The sequence below is a fragment of the Triturus cristatus genome, chromosome 3_1 (genome assembly GCF_964204655.1).
Source record: "Triturus cristatus chromosome 3_1, aTriCri1.1, whole genome shotgun sequence".
Lineage (NCBI taxonomy): Eukaryota > Metazoa > Chordata > Amphibia > Caudata > Salamandridae > Triturus > Triturus cristatus.
In genome coordinates this window covers 1,061,453,978-1,061,473,459 of record NC_140583.1, presented here as the reverse complement: position 1 = coordinate 1,061,473,459, position 19,482 = coordinate 1,061,453,978, and the positions used below count along the sequence as shown (strand labels likewise).

Below are 19,482 nucleotides of genomic sequence, written 5' to 3'. Positions count from 1 at the left end.
CTACTACACCACTAACCCACTACCCCCCACTACCCTAATACCCCTCTACTACCCCACTACCCCCCTAACACCCCACTACCCCCCTACTACCCTACTACCCCTCTACCCCTCTGCTACCCCTCTGCTATCCCTCTACCCCACACCTCTACTACCCCTCTACCCTACTACCCCTCTACTACCCCATTACCCCTCCACTACCCCACTATCCTACTTCCCGATTACCCCTCTGCTACCCCACTGCCCTACTACCCTACTACCCCACTGCCCTACTAACCTACTACACCACTACCCCTCTACTACCCCACTACCTTACTACCTTACTATCCCTCTACTACCCCACTACCCTAATACCCCTCTACTACCCTACTACCCCCTACTACCCTACTAACCCCACTACCCCTCTACCACCCCTCTACCCCATGCCTCTACTACTCCTCTACCCCACTATCTCTCTACTACCCCATTACCACTCCACTACCCTACTATCCTACTACCTCACTACCCCCTACTACCATACTACCCTACTACCCCTCTACTACCCCTCTACTACCCCACTACCCCTCTACTACCCCTCTACTACCCCTCTACTACCCCACTACCCTACTACCCTACTACCACCCCACTGCCCTACTACCACCCCACTGCCCTACTACCCCACTTCTACCTCACTACCCTACTACCCCTCTACTACCCCTCTACCCCACTGCCCCTCTACTACCCCACTACCCCTCTACTACCCCACAACCCCCCTACTACTCCACTACCCCTACTACCTTACTAGCCCACTACCCTACTACTCATCTACTACCCCTCTACCGCTCTACCCCACCCCTCTACTACCCCTCTACCCTACTACCCTTCTACTACCTCACTGCCCTCCTATCCTACTACCCCTCTACTACCCCACTACCCCTCTACTACGCCAGTACCCCACTACCCTCTACTACCCTACTACCCCACTACCCTATTACCCCTCTTCTACCCAACTACCCCCTACTTCCCCACTACACTACTACCCCACTACCCTACTACCCCTCTACTACCCCTCTACTACCCCTCTACTACCCCTCTACTGCCCCACTACCCCTCTACTACCCCACTACTACCCTACTACCCCACTACTCCTCTACTACCCCACTACCCCTCTACTACCCCTCTACTACCCCAGTACCCCTCTATTACCCCCACTACCCCTCTACTACCCCACCACCCCTCTACTACCCTACTACCCCACTACCCTACTACCCCTCTACTACCCCACTACCCTACGACCCCTCTACCACCCCACTACCCCACTACCCTACTACCCCTCTACTACCCCACTACCCTACTACCCCTCTACTACCTCACTACTAACCCTCTACTACCCCACTACCCTACTACCCCTCTACCACCCCACTACTACCCTACTACCCCACTACCCCCTTACCCCCTACTACTCCACTACCCTACTACCCCTCTACCCTACTACCCCTCTACTACCCCACTACCCTACTACCCCTTTACTACCCCACTACCCTACTACCCATCTACTACCCTGCTACCCCTCTACTACCCCACTACTACCCCACTACCCCTATACTACCCCACTACCCCTCTACCCCTTCACTACCCTACTACCTCACTACCCTACTACCCCTATACTACCCCACTACCCTACTACCCCACTACCCTACTACCCTTCTACTACCCCACGACCCCTCTACTACCCCACTACCCCTCTACTACCCTTACTACCCCTCTACTACCCCACAACCCTACTACCCCTCTACTACCCCACTACCCCACTACCCTACTAACCTTCTACTACCCCACGACCCCTCTACTACCCCACTACCCCTGTACTACCCTTACTACCCCTCTACTACCCCACAACCCTACTACCCCTCTACTACCCCACTACCCTACTACCCCTCTACTACCCTACTACCCCACTACCCCACTACCCCTCTACCACCCCACATCTACCCCACTAACCTACTACCCCTCTACTACCCCTCTACTACCCTACTACCCCAAACCCCCCTGGTACCCCACTACCCCCCTATTACCCTACTACCCCACTACTAACCCATTACCCCTCTACTACCCCTCTACCCTACTACCCCTCTACTACCCCACTACTCTACTACCCCTCTTCTACCCCACTACCCTACTACCTCTCTACTACCCTACTACCGTACTACCCCTCTACTACACCTCTAGTCCTCTACTACCCCTCTACTACCCTACTACCCCTCTACTACCGCTCTACACCTCCTCTACCCCCTCTACCTCCCTCTACTACCCCTCTACTCTCTACCCCTCTCTACCCCTATACCTCTCTACCCCTCCACCTCTCTCTACCTCTATACACGCACACATCTGCACATATATATATATATATATATATATGCATTTATATATGTATGTGTATATACATACATATATATACATGTGCATATCTATATAAATACAAATATAAATGCATACATATACATATATGCATACATATGCATGTTATGAACATGAAAGTTTGAAAAACACTAATAAGAGCAAAGCTAAAAAGCAACCTCATTACAAACAGAATTGCTTTACATTAAACAAGGGCGAGACCTATTGCATTTTCAGTGCTTGTTTCAGCCTGCCGCACCTGCCCACATCTATTCGTCAGCTTGCTTCCTCAGCCCCTCCTGCCCACCTGCGTTGTCCATGTGCTTCAACAGTCGTTCCTGCCCACGCTCTGTTGTCAGCTTGATGCTACAGCCCCTCCTACTCACACTCCTTTATCACCGTGCTGTCCCACCCATCGTTGTCAGCTCTCTGCCTCATCGTCTTGCACCCACCCTCCGTTGTTAGCTTGCTACCATAGCCCCTTCCGCTCTTCCACCCACCATTGGTTGTCAGGTGGCTGCCCCAACCCCATCCCACCCACCGTTTGTTATCAGCTTGCTGCGCCATTCCCTCGCTCCCACACCCTGTTGCCTTTTGTTTCCCCAGCCCATCCGGCCCACCCGCCATTGTCAGTTTGCATCCTCAGCCCCTTCTGCCCCTCTCTGTTGTTCGTGTTCTTCCCCACTGTCTCTTGCTCATCCTTTCCCAAAACCACAGCCTTCTCTATGGCCGTCCATAGTTCCTTGGTCTCCCATCCCCTATTCCAATATTTGTTTTTTAATATAAAAAAGTGTGTAGCAGCATAGCTATTTTTCTTCTAAATTATTTTTAACCGTGCTGCTCAGCAGCGTTGCTGCTCTACAGCGTGTAAAAAGCATTGTTGAAGCCAATAGGTCTCCTAGTTGAGACTTATTTGTATTTATTTATTTAATGCATTTTTAAATAGCGCGGACTTTACCGAGAGGTGTCACAGTGCTTCACAATAGAACCAAGTACATTACATGAGGAGAATATTACATATTTATACGTTACAGAAACAAATGAGAAACAAGAAACGGTAAAATCAAACAATAGATGTCAGTCACACAAAAACACAATAGGATGAAGATTGTACAGGCATAGATTACTAATTTACAATAATGAAATAACTTTCTTGAGGGACATGAAAAGGGGTGTATTAGTTCTGGAAGTTTGCCAGTGCTCGTTATCTTGTGGGCAGTCGATAACTAACCAGAACAATGGAGTAGAGGGCAGAGATAGCCTTTCATATGCAAATGTGATTACCTCACCGCTATTGGCCTCACCGCTATTGGCCTATCATTAACACATCTGGTAAAAATACATATTTTTAGCAGAGAAAGGCAAGCACCAACAACTAAATCAGTCCTAAGAGACACTGAAAGGAGAAACGACCCTCTTGTGAAGACTACCCTCAGGCTAAAGTTGGTGTAATATTACGGACAAAATGCATCCGTAACAAACCACGCATGCCTTAACAAAGGCACACACATTCGACAGGTGGTAACCCTATTTCCAGCTGAAGGGGGCAATGCCTGGGAAGTCGCTGCACCACCCTGTGCTGCCTCCTAGTGCTATAAGGGTTAACAGTCCTGCTAGGCTGCCAGGAGTTCCCCTGACTCTGCAGAATGCACTTTACCCACATGGACACTGATTCACCTAAAGGCCAGGGATAGCGGAAGTGACATCACATACCCTTTGGCCTTTATGATATTAGAGAAAGTGATATCATATGACCTTTGAACCTGATTTTGTTGCCAGTAAGGCATGTGGCATGACCCTATCTTCACTTTCACACTCTCCTAGAACCCCTTAACATTTTTATTCATTCTCACTCACTCACTTGCATTCACTCTTAATCTCACTGATACTCACTCATACTTACTGACACTCTGTACTAGGGTTACTAATGCTTTTCAGCGTTTTTGCATCCCTTTTGTGATGCAAACCTGGTGCAAAGCAATTTAGGAGGGATTTACAATCCAACGTGAATACATATTTGGGTTGCACAGGATCCCAAAGTACCACAAAATTAAGCTTTGCACTGCTTTGCGTTATTTTGTGTCAAGGGGGCAATCCATGGGTGGTCCATGGGCATTCCCATGTGGCCACCCATGGGTTTTTGGCACAAATCCCTATCTACAAACGTTGAAAAACAGGAAATTGCACCTAAATGTTGCAACTCCTCAAGGCATGGTACCGAGGAAAAAGGCTTAATTTCTCCTATTTTCCAGCTTTGTATGTGTGCTCCATTGTACAGCATTCATACCAAATTTCGTTTCGTCACTGCTCCTTGTAACAAAATAAAAGCGGCGGCGGTGCTCGCCACTAGAGCTTAATACCACAAAGCCTTCCCCCTCGGGGGTTGAGTGAAATGCCAGGGCTGGTTTCTCTTCCCAGTCTGGCTGTGGTCCCACAGATATGGTTAAACAAGCATTTGCAATGCAATAGGTCTCGCATTTACGCGAGTTTGAGCTATTGACGTTATAAATGACAATGCCTTCATTTTTAAAACATAAATAAAAGGCATTGTCATTTACAATGCCAATAGCTTAAACTCGCGTAAATGCGAGACCTATTGCATTGCAAATGCTTGTTTATGGAAGTGACCCTTTCCAGTACAAAACCTATACTTCAGAGATTGCACTCACCCTTGCACTATGGCGCAAGGATGCGTGAATTGGCGCATTGCTGCCCAAAGTGCACCAGCGCACAGTGAGATAAAAATACACTATATCTTAGTAGGTGCATTTTTTCTCCCTCTCTTTGACGCAAGACAGCGCAGCAACTTTGGTGCAGCGTGGCCTTGTTTCAAAGAATAGTAAATCTGGGTCTCAATCTCATAGTCTCGCTCACTACTGGTCACTGACTCTCACTGACTTTCACTCACTCACACATTATTCACTATTAGTTTCATGAAAAATAGGCAGACAATAAGGAATGTTGAGCTGCCCCTGTGGTCTTGGCACAAATGTTGCCACTCTAAGGCCAGGGGCCACAAAGTTAGTGGCAGGGGCTGCAAGGGACAAACCAGGCGTGGCAGCAGCAACAGCTGGCAAGTCCTAAATGACACCCATGGACACCCCACTAATACCATCTCCACATTTTCCTCTTTAGGCCCTCCTTGGACGTTGGACAGAGCTGACCGAGGGCAGCAGCTGTTGGTGACGGCGACCGAGGTCCTGCTGACTGCCTGGTCCCCGCTTGACCATGAAGACCTCTCAGTGGCCCGTCGTGACCCTCCTGCTCGGAGGGCTGGTGGTGGTGATCTTTGCAACTGTGCTTCCGCCTCCCTGCGACAGGTAGGTCACCTAAAACCGGGGATGCCGCCCATTAGCAAGGGTTTCCCAGCTCCAGTACATTTTCGGTGCCAGGTTTCCCCTTCTCGCTCAAACTGCGAGAGGTACCGACGGAGAGAGCGGTGCCTCCTAACCTGAGCAGTTGCCAGGCGGGGTGAGGCATATACCCAGATTCATTCGGATATTCCCCTGTACCGAAAACAAGGTCCAGGTTGTATGTTTTTCTAAAAAATGGTTTTGTATTTTAGTCACAACACTAATAACTGCAGTAGCTTTCTGGTCCTGACGAAAGCTAGGATATAATCTATCCAAGAGCTGAAACATGTTGACCAGTCTTTTCCAACACAGTTATCCTTTCAAACTGTTACAGCACTGTCTTGTTTTATTTTGGTATCCAGGTAGCACCTCATTAAAAATAATTTTGTGCCTGGTTAACCAATTTTAACTTGCACATACCTTTATCACTAGCACTGCATACATCACTCCCTATTAGTTATCTGATGGTTCCTTCGATCTAACTAACATATCAACAGATACATTTGGGACACATTTTTGAACCGATATCTACGTCCATCTGGTAGAGTACGGTTCTCTGGTGAAGTTCCCAGGTTCCCAAATGATGAAGCGAGCCACTTGTTGTGGGTGATGGGAATCTTTCTCATACATACATACACACACGCACCTATTGGTATATTTGGTACTTCATTGACAGCAGATAAATCTGGATCAGTACTTACTTAGTGGTTTTGTTACGGTCATTTAATTTTCTTTGACTCACAGTTTCTGTTTTGTATACAGGTTTCCCAGAGCACCAGCATACACTGCCAATGTGGGCGCATGCAGAAGCCACTGTGACCACCGCAGTATCCATTCCTTATGGCCAGTTATCTAGGGGATAGGGCCTCCGAAGACTGTGCCTCTGGTAGACATTTGCCTCATGAAATTTAACTTAGACCTGTTTTTTGGTCTTGACTTAGAATGTAACACCCGAATTGCCAAGAATAGGGTGTCAAAGTGTAAAGGTTTTCACGGTGTCTGCAGGTACAGATGAAATGTCGTTTGTTATGGTGTTTTATTTGAAAAGTGCTGCAGTATTTCACATCTGAATTGTGAAGTGATTTTGGTGGCCAATGTCAAGTAGAGCTTTTAATTGCTGCATCATCAGACGGGTTAAGGGCTAACCCCCCTGAGAGCGGTGGTCACACATCCAGTTGGTCGCAGTAACGCAACAATGCTGCCATGAGTCCTGGTGAAAACTAGGAAAGTTATCACTTTTTGGCTGCTGTTGGGCTAGTAAAATACAGCAATTATCAGGGTTTGATGGGCTCCAAGCACCAGTGCCACAGCACCTGCTGCACTAATGGTAGCTACACACCTGCTTGGTCACCTCGCTGGTAGTAAATCGTTGAGGCTTAAGGGTGTGTCCTTCCAAACTTTATGACAGTTTCATCATGTGTCCAAAATAGCAGAGACCGCGCCTGTGCTTGAATCCGAAATATAAAAACGCAGGTACTCATTAACCCAGAGTATCTGTTTCCTACTCTTCAATTATCAGTATCACATCCCTGCTAATAACAGCTGGTGCACACCCTTGCAAGTTAAAGAAGTGCAGGTACTTAATACCTGAAAGTGCCTGCCCATTTAAAGCACTCGTCATCTAACCCTGAAGAACAGGAAGCACTCTACAGAGGGCATTTTTATTGTAGCAGGGCTGCATGCTCTGGAGCATGAAAGGCTGTTCACGAACAGTATGGTGTGGGGGGGGCAGATGTAGCGCCTTATTTTGAGTTAGGCATACAGGCTACTCTGTCACAAATGTCCACTGTATTACAAGAGCATTATAGACCATGGCGCTTGTGACGCCGCTAACAGGATATCCGGCACGATTGGTGGAGTATCTCGCCCCATACTCTAAATAAGGGCCTTTAGACCGTTACGGAAGCTGGTTGGTGCTCACATGGCACTGCAGGAACATGTAAGTGAGACAGAACACTGTACATTTGGTGCCTATATATTTATGATCTGGGACTCTAGGAGAGAGTGGTCTGACCAGAATGTCCATCTTTCACTTAAAAGCAGTCTCCTGAATCTGAACACGGCTTCCTGACCGGGAAGGCGAGCGTCCTCGATGGGTTTCAGTGGTTTGTCACTGGCTGGATGACAAGGGCTTCTATTGGGATGTCTCTGTCACACCGGACTGCAGTGGAGGGGGGACCAGATCACCTAAAAAAATGTCAAACTTTAATGAGGTGGAGTGGAGATCAGAGACTGTGGGCGAGATATGGCTGGCAGAGAAGGACCAGTTGTACGTTGTAGGGCGATGTTTACGCTGACCTCACCAGAGCAGTTTCTCTCAACTATGGACACTTCGTCTGCAATTTTTTCTTCAGTTCTCGATGCCTTTCCTAGAGTCTTGTATACAGGTCAAATCTAGACTATGCTGTTCAGTTCTGGAGGCCACATCTGCCCCTTATTTACTAAAAGCTTCACTTGTGCCAGGTAATGCATTTTAATGTTGTGCCCAAGGGCCTATCAAGTAGTAAATTGATAGTTGTTTGCCTCTTGTGAGCACCCACACCAAGCTTTCGTAAATGAGGACCCACTGGCCCCTTCTTGAGTACTGTGGCCGGTTTAAGCTACAATATTGTGGCTATTTCTAAACAAACTCATCTGAGGATTGTTTTCATTTTGGGAGGCTCCATCTTTAGGATTTGTAACTAGTCCTGGATGACAGATCTTTAGTATAGTGTCCAATTCTGGATGCCGCATCTGTGATATTGTGGCCGGTTGTGAAGGCCAAATATGGATTGCGCAGGAGCTGCTGGATCCGTAGGGAGCGGAAAGAAGAAGACCTACTTCTGCAAGTTTACAGTGCCCCCATAGTTTCTGCATGAAGCAGCGATTATTAAGTTTGTTTCTCTGCTCTGCTAGGAACCAGTGGTGTGATTTCTGACATGAGAAGACTTCCTTGATCATTATTCTCACAGAGTAAGGCAAAGTCAGTCGGCTTTATTTTAATTCCTCAGCAGTTTTCAGATCCTAGGCATAGGCACTTGTAACGGGTTACTGAAAATGACTCCTTTGCCATTTTAGCATCAGCTTGATGGTAAATTTAAAGAAGGGAATCCGCTGTTATTGGTTTCATGAGTAAAAAAATAGTTTTTTGGGCGAAAGTGTCAATTTCAGTAATTGCGGCAGAGATCAGCTTTAAACAAGGCTGTGGAATAATTCACTTTCTCTGATAGGGCTGAGACCTCTGCAGGCTCTTGGGGTGTAGTGCTATGGTCCAGGTCGCATCACCTAGCACCAGGAATGTCAGACTGTTGCCAAGCCCAGATGTTCTTCGATGTGTTACCTTTCTGCTATTTACTTGCTTAATCCAGCTGTAAGCAGATTTCTCTGTTGTTGGGGTGTATTTGCAATCGGGCCAGGCTTTAACATCTCTGTTAAGGGTCACATGTGTGCATTCACAGGATTGAACTGCTTTTTTTTTTAATTTCTTAACAATCTTTACTGAATTTTGACAAATTTAACCCCCCATCACCCCCATCCAAGCCAGAATACAGAAAAGAAAAGATAAAGTAACGAGCACGTGGAAGCAGTAGATATGTATATACAATGACAATATATAAATGTCAAAGATATTTCAAATCCTAATACAATACAATAAGAAGCCCCAAACCACAAGCTGGATGCTACGGAATATCATGCGTGACAGGCCGGTCAGCTCTCACCATGTGTTTCGAGCCAATTCCTCAGTGGAGCTCAGATTTGAAGCCCTCTTTTCCGAGATTGGCTACCTTTCTGGGCATAAATGGCCCTTTCTATGTGATAAACTGAGATTAGCTGGCCCAACCATTGATTAAATGATGGAGGGGCAGGGTCGAGTCAGGCTGTTGCCAAGTACAGTCCTGCCATGGCAAGGAACAACAAGCATTTGTAATGCAATAGGTCTCGCATTTATGCGAGTTTGATCTATTGACATTGCAAATGACAATGTCTTTTATTTGTTTTTAAAACTTAAATAAAAGGCAGTCATTTGCAATGTCAATAGCTCAAACTCGCGTAAATGCGAGACCTATTGCATTGCAAATGCTTGTTGAAGATTGTAACATATTTTTCATCCTCAAGCTGCGACCGAGAGCAAGGGAGAGAAAAGGAAAAGAGGGAGGAGAGAGGTTTCTAAGTCTGGAGATCAGTGCTTTAAATAGGCCGGTACTGTCCGGCACTGAGTATCGGCACTTTTTTATTTTGAGAGGGAGAGCACCTGCACTTCTCAAGAGAGACGCAATACTTTTAATTGGAGAGTACTGGCACTTTTCAGAAACAAGCAGATGCTCTGTTACAGAGTACCTGCACTTCTGTTTTTCCATTTCAAACACTTCTTTTTTTTTTGCAGTTATGTATAGCGCACACTTGGCAGAAGTGTATTAAAGCGCTTTAAATGAGAAGTGCAAGTTCTATACGAAAGCATACTTTATTTTGTTTTTATGGCACGGGGGTTGAAATCCAATTCTGTTATTCTAGGCAAACTCCCCGTGCCATAAAAACAAAAAAAATTATGTTTTCATGTAAAACTTCTGCTTCTCAAGTAAAAAGCTTTAATGGCCTTTGGCCAATTTCGCACTATATAAAACTGTAAAAAGCAACAATAACACCCTGCACCTATGGAGGAACTTAGCTGAAGGACACTAGGGGGATTTTGCATTGAATAAGAAAATTATGCTATTGTTAAATACCTGACTCAAAGCCACGCCCCTACCAGACCCTCAATCAATTTGGTGAGTACTGGCACTTTTCTTTTTACATTTAAAGCACTGATACTAACATAAAACAAGACTACAAGTCCCAGAAAGCAAAGACAAAGCACGGGAAAGATCCTCACGTGCACGTTCCCAGAAAAAAAGTTTGAACTCTGCGGATGACAGCTAACGCTACGCCACACTAACTCTCCGCAGCAATGCAGCGCACCACTTCCCAGAAGAAGAGCGCCCCATCACCAGAGATACGGGACAGCGAGTTCAGCAGCCCCCAGTCGAACGCCAACCTCTCCGCCCTCGAGGATTTCCATAAGAAATAAAAATAACAGGCTTGCACTTGCGTTTTTTGCTGAAATGCGGAGCACGGCCGTCCCTGGCGCGGAGAGCCTCGATAGCCCTGGTCAGCTCTGCGGCAGCCCAGGCGCGCGCAGGGGAGCCAGCTCGCTCCACAGCAGGATCTCCGCATCTTGGACGGCCCGTCCAAGTTCCACCCCCGGTGCCTGGGCTGGGCCTGTTTACCCAGCCAGAGGTGTGGACACTGCGCTTCCTCGAGGCACACGGAAGCGTAGCGCCGTCTCCTGAGGTGCGCCGGGGCACGCGGAAGTAAACAAGGCACTTGTTCATGCAAGGAAAGTGTCCGGGTTCACGCGAGTGGCGGCTCCAGGGCGGGCGCAGATGTGCAAGCGGCCCTGGAAAGAAGTTTTAAGAACCACCCTATGCTTGCAGCAATCAGTCGTGACCCATCACCCTCTTCAGAAAGATTTACTGACATAAGAATGATGGAGAATGTGAAATTGTAAAGTGGCTTTACTGAGACTGCAACAAGTGCAATGCTGGGTTGCCACCCAAACAGCATTTCACCGGGCTGGCCGGTATTTTAATGCCAAGCCATGACGTATTTGCTCATCTTTCTCGCCTGCTAAAAGGTTTCTTGTCTTTATGGGGCCATGTGTTTGGCCCCATAAAGATAAGAAACCTTCTGCGATGAACGTAATTCAGGTGAGCCCGTCCAAGTGGGACGGCTCAAAAAGCCGAGCAAATACGTCATGCACAGCTCTGTTCCAATGGCTGGCCACCGTTTACCATAAACGGTGACGCCAGCCAATGGAAAAGAGGGGCGGGTCTTAAAGCCCCTTACAGAAAATATCCATAACGTTAAATCTCGCCAGCGAGACTGCGCATGCGCGCAGCCTATGCCAGGCGAGACCTAAAAAGGGGGATTGGGCCGAGAGAGGGGATTCCTGTTCCTGAACCCCTAATAAAATCAATTGGGAAGTGACCTCAATCTGCAAATTCAATTTGGCTTCAAAGAAATGAGTTACATTCCTCCTCAAATTCCCTAGGCAATCTGCCAACATGAGAACCAGGTCTGCCCCAAACACCTGGCAACGTGGACAGTTTGTGCAAAGAGATTCCACCCCATTCACTAATTTTAGCCGGTGTAATATACAGGTTAAACCAAGTTTTATAATGTTGTATCTGTAGGTTAGCAGATAAAAGCGTTGATCGAGCGAGTTCCAGAGAGGAGAGACTGTCCCCCTCTGTTGTTTGTAGTGCCCCCGGGGACAGGATTGAATTGCAAGTGCCGATGGACCCAGGCTAACGTCCCAACCAGTTACTTCACGAACACCTCTTATTTATCCAGGACGATTGTCTGACCACTTTTGAGTCAAGTTCAATCAAGCCAAGTGGGGAGGGATTGCCCAGCGATATATATAGAGATCTTCCTTTATTGTTTATGGTGGCCACTTTGCTTCTTATGGGGCTTTAAAGCTGATAGCTGGTGGTGAAATAGTTGCTAGAGCTGTACAATTCTTCCTGTTTTTGTTCCAGTCTGTCTGTCCAAGCATTTGCTGCAATAAGAAATGTTTGATACAGGCTGATAGTTCGAGAGGACCTTCAGATTAGGCATTTGCGTCTTCAGAAGCGAGGATCAAATGATATTTTTAAGGGCACTATCAACAGATCCCCATTTGAGGGTCAGTTTCTAGGTATTTGTAATGTCTATTAGCAGTGTGATCCTAGATGAAAGATACTGGGCATGGAATATCTGGGAGGTTTGAATTTAAACAGTGGGTCCGATTTCCATATTGATTAGGAATCACTGTTGTCTGTTTTTTTAGAGAAATCCATCACTCATGTTTCTATCACCTAAAGGTGAACTTCTACCTAGCTGAGATCCCATTGTTGGTACAAAAGTATCTTCATCTGCAAACTGCTTTGACATCTCTGAAGTACTGTTGTCAGGTGGTGTTGGTAGTCATCCCAAAAGAGCGAAAGCAACTGTGACATTCCAGGATTAAATTCTTATTGATGAGATCTCTAGGGCGGCCACTTGGGCTACTCTCCACACACTCTGCAAACAGCCGTCCTACATAGCCCAATTTACAAAAGTTGTTTAGATCAAGCTTGTATTATGAACCACAGGGACCAGATGTACAAGAAACCATTTTGCGATTCCCTGGTATACTTGCGCTTCGCAATTAGGAAATCACAAAACGGCCTGTTACGAAAGTGTGTTGAACACTTTCTGCGATTCCCTGTGGGCTGCAAATGACCTATGTCATGAATATTAATGAGGCAGGTCGTAATTTGCGACCCATCAGGAATCGCAAAAATCACAGGGATTGGTGGCCTGCTGAGGTCAGCAGTCCACCATGTATGTGACTGCTTTTTATTAAAGCAGTCTTTTTTTTTGTAAAGCAGCCTGTTTTCTTTAAAGAAGAACGTGATGCATTACAAAAAAAAATAAAAAATGAAAAGTTTTCTTATCCTTTTTTTAAGAGCAGGCAGTGGTCAGTGGGACCACTGCCTGCTCTTGAAAAACGTTTTTGCATACATTCTCAAAGGGGAAGGGCTCCCCTGGGGACCCTTCCCGTTTTCGAATGGGTTGCCACCAACTTGAAGTTGGTGGCAACTGCTCATGTTTTGCAACTGCATTCCCGGTCGCAAAACATTCCTACATACCAGTGCAACTTGCTAGTAGAAAGGGGCGCCCTTAACACGTCCCTTCCAAATAGCGACTCGCAAACCCTATTTTGCAAGTCGCTAATAGGTTACCGACTAGCAAAATATGGTTGGTACATGCCAAAAAGCATTTTACCAGTCGCCCGTTTGTGAGCGGTAAAATGCTTAGTACATCTGGCCCCAAGTTACCAAAATCCAAGCTTTTACCTAGGCTGGTGCTGCCTCAGCGGCATTTAACTCTTCGTAACTGAGCACTAAAAGCTGCAAGTGGTAATAGGCTGAACAACCGAGTAAGTACAGTACTTACTCTATGTAGAGACATCACAGGCTGGGCTTTCTCTCCCCATTAACAAGCACTGGCCAGAACTACATTCTAAGAGCAAGAACAGTCAGTATAGCATAATAAATACGGATAACTGGGGGGTTTAATGGGGAGATTGAGGATGTGTGGATGAGCAATACTTTTTGGGGTGGTTGAGTTTTCGGCTTGAGAGGGCATAAAACAGTAAACCTCCCTGTTGTTGCATTGGAGGCAAAGAAGTGTGTGTTTGGAGGGCATCTGGGGCAAACGCGGTTTCTAGGTTGGCAGAGTTCTACTACCGAGGTGCGTGGGGTTCACACTGTGAAAATACCTGCACACATGAGGAGCATTTAACCAACTATCACCATTCACGTATTTAATTTCCTCTCTCTGCAGCCAGATATACTGCACGGGAGAGCTGTTGAAACAGGTCCAAGGAGCCAAATTGTTCTCGGATGACAAACATTTTGTTGACATGGGAATGCGGGCCTCACCTGGTGAGATATACATCGAGCTATGGATCACGAATCTTCTCTGACTTTCTATATCCACCCATCCATCCATCTATAAATCTACTATTTATGTCTTTTCTAAGAATGATTGAAAAGTGGTTGAAATCTTGCTCCCTAACACTCAAGGGCTGCAGTCCAAAACTTTGCGTAAGGGGGATGTGTTTCCTTATCCTTCGCTTTCATGAGAATATAGAATTACAGAAGGTTCTTTACACCCTTTAGCCACAAAGGATTACAGTGTCCACAAGAAGCTTCATCACACAACCAGGGTCGCCCACAAGCCTCCTGGTGACTGTGGAAACCTCAGAGCGTGTCTTATGAATCTGGTGCTACGGTTTCCCTTAAGTTTAGTTTTCTGGCATGGTCTTCCAGGTCAGATATCTCCCCAGTTACTCTCTGCCCCCTCTTGCCTCTGTCTTTCTGGTGCTCTTGATCCAATAAATGATGGAACTAGAGGTTCTGCCTTTGGAGTCACCTGATCTAACTGGAAGGGGTGTGGGAGTTTCCATTGAGTCAATAACTTTTGCCACATCAGCCCATAGGGTTCAGGCATAATGCACGCCCAAGTGGGGAGAGGATGTGGCCTAAGGCCTAGAGCATTGGACCGCGAAGCAGGGGAAACTGGGTTCGAGTTTCGGCAGGAACGCTCAACATCCTGTGATTCTGGGCAAATCACGTAATCTCCCCGTGCCTAAAAATGAATGTGCCCGTCTGTAATGCAACTAGTGCTCATGTAAAGCGCTCTGATACCTTCGGGTCGAGTTCGCAGCTATAGATAAAAAAATAAAATCCCCAAAAAACTGTGATACTCCCAGTCCGCCTACATCTTGAAGTGGAAGATTAGTGACAGGAGAAAGAAAAAAATAAATACTAGAAGACAAAGGTTACAGATACAACATACATTAATGTGTACATAACCATGTGTGTGTGTATAAATATATATATATATATATATATATATATATATATATATATATATATATATATACTTGCTGTGGCACCCAGCACGCCATAAGGAAGAAAACACGGAGGAGTGATTTTTCACACATTCTTTCTTTCTATTTCTGTCTAATGGTCTATTTCTTTGTTTCTCTGTTATTATTGCACTTTCGCGTATTTACATCTGCACTTTACCTTGTTTGTCTCTGCACCAACCTCCAGTCCCTTGAGCTTTCCTGTTTCTGGCTTTGTTCCTTGAATCTAGTGGTTCTTTCCATTGGACATTATTCCTCCCTCTCCGCCCTGTCAGTCTCTGCCTCGTTTTGTTTCTGTTCCTCGACTTTTCGTAAACAACTAAATGCCCAGGCTGTGACACCATCCACTCGGCTTTGTTAGCTGCACAAAGCAGTCGTGTCCTGCCGCCGTATGGTCATGCTGTGTGCTTCTGATGGGGACGCTAATTGTACCCATCATAGGAAATGTCTGTCAGTAGTGTTACTTTTTAAAATGAGGCCTCCCAGAAGCAGGTTATACATCAATATTACGTGCTATATATAAGCACTGGACATTTACATGTTCCTGTGTTGTGTGCTGTGTTATGTTATATTATGTTAAATATGGGGGATTTGTAGCACACCACCATGGCGCTTGAAAGACACCGCCTTGTGATGATGAGATACAAAGAAAACTCATTTTGATCACTGTAATCTTAAAAGATTTTGGGGCCCCCAGGTAAGAAATATGTTGGGGCCTTTCTCTGGGACAACTTTAAATATTAATACCCATTTTCGAAAATACAAACCTTATCTTGCCTAACAATACTGAATTATACTTTAAGGATGAGGATACAAAACATACACAGAAGTGAGCTAGAGAGAAAGTTCACTTTCCCGAGTGGGGCCCTTGGAAGGTGGGGGCTCTAGACAGTTGCCAGTGCTTTAAAACGCCTCTGTTTCTTGTGTAACTATGAGGAATCAGACGTTGTCCCCTGATAAGATGTAAACAAGACGACCGCCCCATTGCAAGCATGCTGTCCGAGTTGTGCATGTAGCCTCCTGCAAAATAATCTTTCCTTGCTTGAACGGCCTGTGCACGTGCATGGAACCGGTACTTGCTGCTTCTAGAAGCTTCCTGTCCTCTGTGTTCCCCGCAGATGTCCTTCTGGAGCAGTTTCAGAGGTTGGTGTCCTCGGCACCGGGAGGGCTGGTGCCCAAAGAACAGCTTTGGCAGTTTGTGAACACATCCTTCTATCCACCCGGTCAGGAGTTCGAGCCATGGACCCCTCAAGACTGGCACTCTAAGTAAGGTTACATTCTCTTGTGGTGTATGTTTAAACATGTCCTCCTTTACTCTTGTCTTAAAATAGGTATCTTGTTGGTATTTATGCCCTGACATCTACACCTTGCTTGAGATGTACATCCTAACAGGCCGAGTTCATCCCCTTATAACATTGTTCGATTATTTATTCATACAAAGTACACATTGAATTGTGGTATGAACGTCTCAGGCACAGTGCTGGCTCCTCCGTAAGGGCAGAGGAGCGCCGTCCTCCTCCTTAAAATGATAAGCATTTTATTATCATTTTAATTTTGCCTGCCTGATTGCTGCCGACCCAAATATTCAGTCTGGTGGGGCCAGGCAATCTCCTGTGACTGGCATGGCAGGGGGAGTGGTGGCGGGCACTTTTAAGTACGCATGACGCTTTGGTCGGCCGTCTTAGGTCGGGCAAACCGTCATGCGCACTTAGGTTTCTCCATCCTGACTGTGTTGCACTGCCGGGTTGGAGAAACGCTGCAGACTCCCAGTTACTTTCTGAGCGGCAAACTCGGCCGTTCAGACCAATTCCAGTGCTTCTCTCATGCTGGGAATAATATTCCCAGCATGAGAGAAGCACTGGGATTGGCATCTGGGAGCCTGCACAGTGTGCAGCTGGAGTTGACCATCAACAGAGAGGAGCAAGGTGGTGTCCGTCGGAGTGGCAGGTATGTGCAATTTTATTTATGTTCAATTTTGTTTGTATTCCCTCCCACCCCGCCTCACCACGAACGAATGCCAGAAGCTGCCAATGCTCAGCCCACCATCTCAGTCAGCATGCCTGTAGGAATCCTCTAGCTTCTCTTCCATGCTTAATATTTTTTGACAGCTTCTAGAGCAGTGATTCCTAGCCTGTGGTTCGCAGACCTTTTGGGAGTCCGAGAAGCCCATTCAGGGTCCGCGACTGTTTAGAAAACGAAATAATATTATTGGATTAGTAAAGTATATAGAAATAAAGAAACAAAAATGAAAATAATAAAAAGTTCTGTAAATGCGAAGGAATTTGAAATTGGAGGAATAAAAAAGTTGCAATCCTTACCTTCATCTGTGGCAGCAGTGCCAGTCCACCAAACAGAGTATAGTATAGACTATAGAGAATGGGTGGCCTCATTTGAAGAGCCAACAAAAAAAAGACAATGTGGTGTGTCAAAGTCCAGCATATTTTTATAAATTAAATACCGAATCAGAAAAGCTCCAAACTTCACATTAAAATAAAAAAAAATCTATATTTTCAAGCTAAAAAACATTTCATCATTTGTTTGATGTATACTTGTTTCTATATTTTTGCGTAAGGACTCACTGGGGATCCCCGGATCCCAGTAATGATTCAGCGAGGATTCACAGAAGTCAAAAGTTTAAGAACTGTTAACCTAGAGTTTGATTTGGGAATTTCACAATGTCTACGCCTCTGGATTGACAATCCACCAACAGGTGCTATAATGTTTTGGGGTTAATGCCACGCTAAAGGGACCAACGTAAATATCACAATCTGAATAATACACTGTTAGTTAACTGGACCTGTGAATTAATTTGTGTGTAAATCTTCATTGCTGTGACCTAAGGGTACATTTGTGGTAGAAGCCTTCTCTCAGACTATTGTTTTCTTAAAGAAACTAACAGCTGTGGACCAGTACCCCTTTGGGAGGAAGTTAAGGAAGCCGTTTCTATGTGTACGTGTAACTAAATAGAAACCTACCACCCATAGCCAGAAGAGGTAGTGTCTGTAAGTTGTAGCCCAATCAAGCAAGCCCTTCAAGGGTGTACAGTAGATTCATAACATATTGCCTTGTCACATTAAACAGATCCCACTGCACCTTATGTAGTAAAGCATTGAACTGGAGTAAGGGACATCGAGTGAAGCTGCACTTTGAAAGGGACCTCAACAAAACGTCTTTGTTTTATGTCCCAGATATACCTTGATAGTTCAATTGAATGGACATATATATATATATATATATATATATATATTCACTTAAAAAACCATAGGTTTCACACATGTTATAGTTAGGTGGACATTTCACTCGGAAAAAAACAATGAAATTCCCCCGTTATAGTTAGTTCAGATTACTATAACCTGCGCGCCCGCAATCCACTGCTCATGACGTCACATATTACATCACTCATGACTTGGTCAGTGGCATCACTCATGACATCACTGATGACATCATCCTTGTGATAGAGTGGCGGTCGCGCGAGTTATAGTTATCTGAACTAACTATAACGGGGGAATTCCATTGGTTTTTTACGAGTGAAATGTCCACCTAACTATAACATGTGTGAAACCTATGGTTTTTTAAGTGAATTTGCAAGGTTTTTTAAATGCTAATTCCTAACTATAACGTGTGTGAAACCTATGGTTTTTTCAGTGAATTTGTACGTTTTTTTAAATGCTAAGGTATGTATTATTATATTTTTTATATATTTATTTTACAATAAACTACGTATTAAAAAGTTGTTTTTATATTTTTTTAAGGTTTTTCACGGTGCGCGCACCCCGCGATTTTTTGAAAAAAATTAAAATGTTTTTTTCTGCCTTCGGGGTCCTTCAGGGACGCTCTGACAAAGGCTAGGGGGTCAGGAACTCTCTACCCTGCCCCCTTTTCACGTTCGCACCTTCCTTTTTCACTCTCGCACTCAAAACAAACAAAATGGCGGCCGACACTTCCTGATTTCGACCGATTCGAACGTTGGCTGACATTTAACCACCAATCAGAATTACGCTCGCGCACGTTAGGGTGCGCGCACGGTGCGCGAACGGTGCGCGCACGGTGCGTGGCTATAGATATTTATGTGCTTTTAACTCAATTTTCTCAGGAACTACTGAACAGATTGACTCCATATATGCAAAAGGCACTTCCCTGACCTGAGGACTACCTCTTTGCCAAATTTCAAGTAATTCTGTTCAGCCGTTCGGGCTGTACCTTCGACTAAAGGTCCTATGGGAAAATGCATGGGGAAAACGTGTTTTGGGACCCCCTTTTTTCTCGGCCCCCGCTTGA

At 45.6% G+C, this 19,482-nt stretch overlaps 1 protein-coding gene across 2 annotated transcripts in view; it reads left to right on the top strand.

Moving 5' to 3' along the window:
* TREH (trehalase) overlaps positions 1-19,482 on the top strand; it is a 281,145-nt gene that overhangs the window by 121,472 nt on the left and 140,191 nt on the right. For both annotated transcript variants that reach the window (XM_085645871.1, XM_085645870.1), the window contains exons 2-4: positions 5,509-5,693; positions 14,115-14,215; positions 16,323-16,470. In XM_085645871.1, the coding sequence (XP_085501997.1) occupies positions 5,602-5,693; positions 14,115-14,215; positions 16,323-16,470 (341 nt within the window). In that variant the 5' untranslated portion in view covers positions 5,509-5,601. The remainder of the gene's footprint in view (positions 1-5,508; positions 5,694-14,114; positions 14,216-16,322; positions 16,471-19,482) is intronic.